General features: G+C 43.3%; 1 protein-coding gene across 1 annotated transcript in view; it reads left to right on the top strand.

Moving 5' to 3' along the window:
- The window catches only part of LOC135089187 (protein obstructor-E-like), a 4,045-nt gene extending 1,170 nt beyond the window's left edge, over positions 1-2,875 (top strand). Inside the window, 5 exon segments of the mRNA XM_063984513.1 lie at positions 967-1,173; positions 1,319-1,347; positions 1,349-1,526; positions 1,730-1,943; positions 2,120-2,875. Of these exon segments, the coding sequence (XP_063840583.1) occupies positions 967-1,173; positions 1,319-1,347; positions 1,349-1,526; positions 1,730-1,943; positions 2,120-2,180 (689 nt within the window). The 3' untranslated portion in view covers positions 2,181-2,875.
- Positions 2,876-5,000: the final 2,125 nt, after the last annotated feature.

Below are 5,000 nucleotides of genomic sequence, written 5' to 3'. Positions count from 1 at the left end.
GGAAAATTGACAAAAACCTTTTCATCTTTGACATCTACTACTACTACTACTACTACTACTACTACTAGTAGTAGTAGTAGTAGTAGTAGTAGTAGTTGTAGTAGTAATACTACTACCACCATTATCATTATTAGAGTAAAACCATTGAAACCATAGAAACTGTAAGTGCTAAATAGTTTAAAATATATCACCAGTTTCCATTGTACAAGACAGTAAAAAGATCGCTTACAGTGCAATAATGAAATACAAACAAACCTCCTAATGTTTTTTAATTAACAAGGCTGCACTAGATCATATTAAGTTCATTGGACGAGAAACAGTATTTTTTGGTGTACATGACTTATGTGCAACACAGGATTAATTAGAGTCTTAGCATGAAATGTGCACGTAAAATGTACGACTATTTTCATGTTCTTTAATATTTGATAACTCTATGGTTTTAACGTGCCTAGTTTAATTTCCATTAATTTCCTAACCCAGCCTTTTAAAGTTATTTTCCTGTTGGTCACTGTCAATTCATACCTGAAAATACAAACAACTAATTCGACAAAAGCAGTGTGAGAATACTCGAAAACAAAAAGATTAGATGCGTGATATCACTGAAGCTAATGTCTCACTCAGTAAAGAATTATCCTTAATAAATAATTCATGCGCCCTCTAATCAAAAAATCAAATTTAATTTATTGAAAGCTAAAATAGCAAATTCTCACATTAAAGTCTCGAAAAAAATCATTTCTATTATACTAATATCGAATCAGTTAGCTTATTTTTAAATCAACAAATTTACGTCAAACGAAGATAATTTGTTTTCCAAAGAATTACATCTTGCTAATTGTACCTCATGACAAGTTCCCATCCACAACCTTTACTCATCACACTTTTCATTCACTATCATTACCTCATAGCTCATCATTTCCCCGTCACCACCACTTCTCAAAATATCCCCGTCTCTTCTCCGATATGTAGGAGCGGCAGCTGCCCAGTTCCAGTGCCCCAGCGAAGATGGATACTACGGCGACCCTGTCCAGTGTGACAAGTACTATGACTGCTACCGCGGCACCATGACAGAGAAGCTTTGCCCCGACGGCCTGGTGTTCGACCACATTCAGGCCCCCAAAACCGAGCAGTGCAACTACCCCTTCATCATTGAATGTGGAGAGGGAACTGCTCTTCGTAAGTATCCTCTTCTCCAACGTCTTTAAAATATTTACCAGTCTCACATCGATCACAGTAGTCCATTGTCTTCCTTTATTATCTATGTCTGCTTCACCTTGTCTTTCCTTCTTTTTATCCCTTTCTTTACCATTCCTCCCCCCAGAGCCAGCCCAGCCTACAGGCGTTGAGTGGCCCCCGCATGAACGGCTACTTCGAGCACGAGGACCCCAGCAACTGTGATGACTACTACGAGTGCACTGGCGGCATCCCCGTCCTCCGCACCTGCCCTGATGGCCTCGTATTCGATGAGTTCTCCGGTACCTGCCAGTGGGAACACAGCGGCGTCCGCAGCGGATGCGTTGAGAAGCCTGGTTAGTGTCTGCGTTGTCTCTCCCAGCAAATAAATCCAAAAATATTACTCAAGGGTAACACGTGACGCCTTTAATGTGGGCAGCTACTACTACAATTACCTGATGATTCATCATTTAAAAATGACAAACTATTTTGGTTTAAACCCCCGTCCAAAAAAACATACATCGTCTCACGCCCGTTTTTCTTGTTTCACCGCCTACAGAGGTCCTCGACGACGGCTTCACCTGCCCCAACGTCACACAGATCCACACCAACGGACAGATGCTTGACCACTCCCGCCACGTCAAGCCCGGTGACTGCAGGTACTTCTACGTGTGCGTTGATGGCAGGCACCCCCGTGAGGTGGGCTGCGAGAGGGGTCTGGTCTTCAACGATGTCACCCTCCTCTGTGATGCCCCCGAGAACGTACCCGGATGGTAAGCAATCCTCCTCTTCCAGCTAACGTTTCCTCTGTCGTATTTACGTTAGGTTACAGATATTAATGACCAAAAATCAATGATGCAAGTTTTTCCATATGAATTATACATGATTTCACCTTCACCATCCTTCTCCTCTGCCTCTCTCCCACTTCTAATCCACTTATTCCTTGCAGCGAAAACTACTACCCCGAGGATTTCAATGACCTGAGGCCAATTCCTCCAGGAAAGAACTAAAGCTCCATCGGAAATTCCTTCGCCGATCATTAGACCCAGACAAAGAGTGAGAGAGACAATATTCTCACCTTTACGCCTTCTTCACCTAGAAACGCAGCCATTTAGGTTCAATACTCGGAAATCAAAGTAGAAAACTGTATATAAGAAAACTAACACACGAGATACAAGTGTTCATCTCAAAAAATCACATAACAGTTCCAAAAGCGCATAGTCGCTGAAAAAATGTAAAAAAAAAAAAATCTGCCATTTTTTCCCGTAGCATAAGATTTTTTTTTTCTTTCAAGTTAAATTTCCTAAAGGATCCAAGCCAACATACAAAATGTAGCCTGGTGTATCTAGTCCAACTTAGGATCACTGGAGCAGTTCCCAAGCCTCTGGATTCCATTGTATAGTATTTTCCATTTCTCCTTTTGTATATTCAATTACCTTCATGCTCTTATCTCAAGCCATGCGAAGACGTCATTGTTTATAAGACATCTGTACAGCTTTCCCTAAGTCTTCACCTCTTCAGTTATCTCTTATTTCAGCTGGTCTTCCACCTATCCTCCATTACTGCCTCCTTCTTTTTCTTCTTAGTTTGGGTACCCTTCCCTTCCTTTTACATTAATTTTCCCTCTTTCCCTCTCCTCCTATTGTTATTTATACCAGCTCCCAAACACCTGTTGCGTGTTCACAATAAAACTGTAAGAAATGTTTTAATATGTTTACTCTCACCTCTTGTTTCACCTCGATATACCAACCTACAAGCCTCACGTGTCATCACCTGCTTCTGGTAAACCTTAATCCAGTTCAGTAACCACTCAGACATTTCATTACACCACTGTATCTGTGTACGGCCGATTCTCCACAAATACACCCATCATTTACTATTAGATCTACACCCACATCCATAATTTACACACTCACTCACACCTGCTAACCTATTTACACAGGTATGTTGAAACTTACGACCATGCGTTCACTTACAGAAAATACTATTCACCCAAAACAAAGTATCACATCAACCATGACCACAACTAGGATTTCTCCACCAACACCTGAAGTCAAACACAATACCAAACTTTAAAGAGCGTTTCGAGTAACGCACGTCACAACAAAACCACAGAAAAAATGTTAACTGTGTGTGTGTGTGTGTGTGTGTGTGTGTGTGTGTGTGTGTGTGTGTGTGTGTGTGTGTGTGTGTGTGTGTGTGTGTGTGTGTGTGTGTGTGCGTGTGACGCAGCGCAATACAACACAAAGCGGCCGTAAAAATAATGTGAAACGTGAAAACCGCGAGAGAGAGAGAGAGAGAGAGAGAGAGAGAGAGAGAGAGAGAGAGAGAGAGAGAGAGAAGGGGGGGAGGGAGAGGCAGGCAGGCAGGCAGGCAGGCAGGCAGGCAGGCAGGCAGACAGACAGACAGACAGACAGACAGACAGACAGACAGACAGACAGACAGACAGACAGACAGACAGACAGATAGATAGACAGACAGACAGACAGACAGACAGACAGACAGACAGACAGACAGACACACACACACACACACACACACACACACACACACACACACACACACACACACAGAGAGAGAGAGAGAGAGAGAGAGAGAGAGTGTGTGTGAGAGAGAGAGAGAGAGAGAGAGAGAGAGAGAGAGAGAGAGAGAGAGAGAGAGAGAGAGAGAGTGGAGCCGAGAAGCCGTCACTACTAACATGTAACATATGGACTTAGTTATTAAAAGAATAGTAACGTCAGAGGCTAACTATATTATTATAACTAGTAGTATTACTAGTAGTAGTAGTAGTAGTAGTAGTAGTAGTAGTAGTAGTAGTAGTAGTAGTAGTAGTAGTAGTAGTAGTAGTAGTAGTAGTAGTAGTAGTAGTAGTAGTAGCAGTAAGATCATCATCATCATCTGTTATCCTGTCCTGGTAGCGAAAAATGGTGGTATTTTCTTGAGAAAAATTTAAAAATACAAACACTGAGATCTTGCAGCGAAAACACACACACACAGACACACACACACACACACACACACACACAGACACACACACACACACACACACACACACACACACACACACACACACACACACACACACACACACGTACTTACAGCATGAGGGGAGGAGGTTTGTTAAGATAAGTGACCTACCTGGAGGCATTTGAATATTGAGGTGACCAGGTTGTGGCGAGCTTACCTAAAGGAGAGCACGAGAGGGGAGGGGATGAGAGGGGAGTGCAGGGGAGAGGAAGAGAGAACAGGAGGGAGCGAGAGAGGGGTTACCTGTCTTGCTGCCACCACCAACGCCACTACCGCCGCCTTCACCATTGCCAAAACAACCATCACTGCCTTCCTAAGTATATCATTTTGTGCATATCGTTGATTTCTTTTTACCAACAAAGAATAGAATGAGAAGGACGAGGAGACCGAGGAGACTAAGACAGAGGAGGAGCCGTAGGAGGAAGAGAAGGTGGAGGGAGAGGGTCGACATGCTTGAGTCACCTGAAGTGAAAGGAAGAGTGAAGGTGGTTCAGTTGAAGCTGTACACCCACCTGCCTCGCCATGGTGGGAGGAGGAGGAGGAGGAGGAGGAGGAGGGACACAAAGGAACAAAAAGAAAGAGCAAAGAACACCATACCTGTTGAACAGAAAGGAACATAATGAAGAACAAACCACGCAATACATGCTACACTATGGTATGATCTAAAGCAGGAGACGAAGCATAGTGAAGGCGAGGGCTCCTCCTCATCAGTGTTCCTTCCAGCCATGTCTGGATGGAAAAGGAGAAAGACCTTGGAAAACTTACATGGAAAGAAGACTGGAGAAGGAGGAAGAGGAGGAGGA

The sequence above is a fragment of the Scylla paramamosain genome, chromosome 32, assembly GCF_035594125.1.
Source record: "Scylla paramamosain isolate STU-SP2022 chromosome 32, ASM3559412v1, whole genome shotgun sequence".
In the NCBI taxonomy this organism is placed as follows: Eukaryota; Metazoa; Arthropoda; class Malacostraca; order Decapoda; family Portunidae; genus Scylla; species Scylla paramamosain.
The sequence above is the reverse complement of the archived record's forward strand: the minus strand, read 5'-3'. Positions and strand labels throughout refer to the sequence as shown.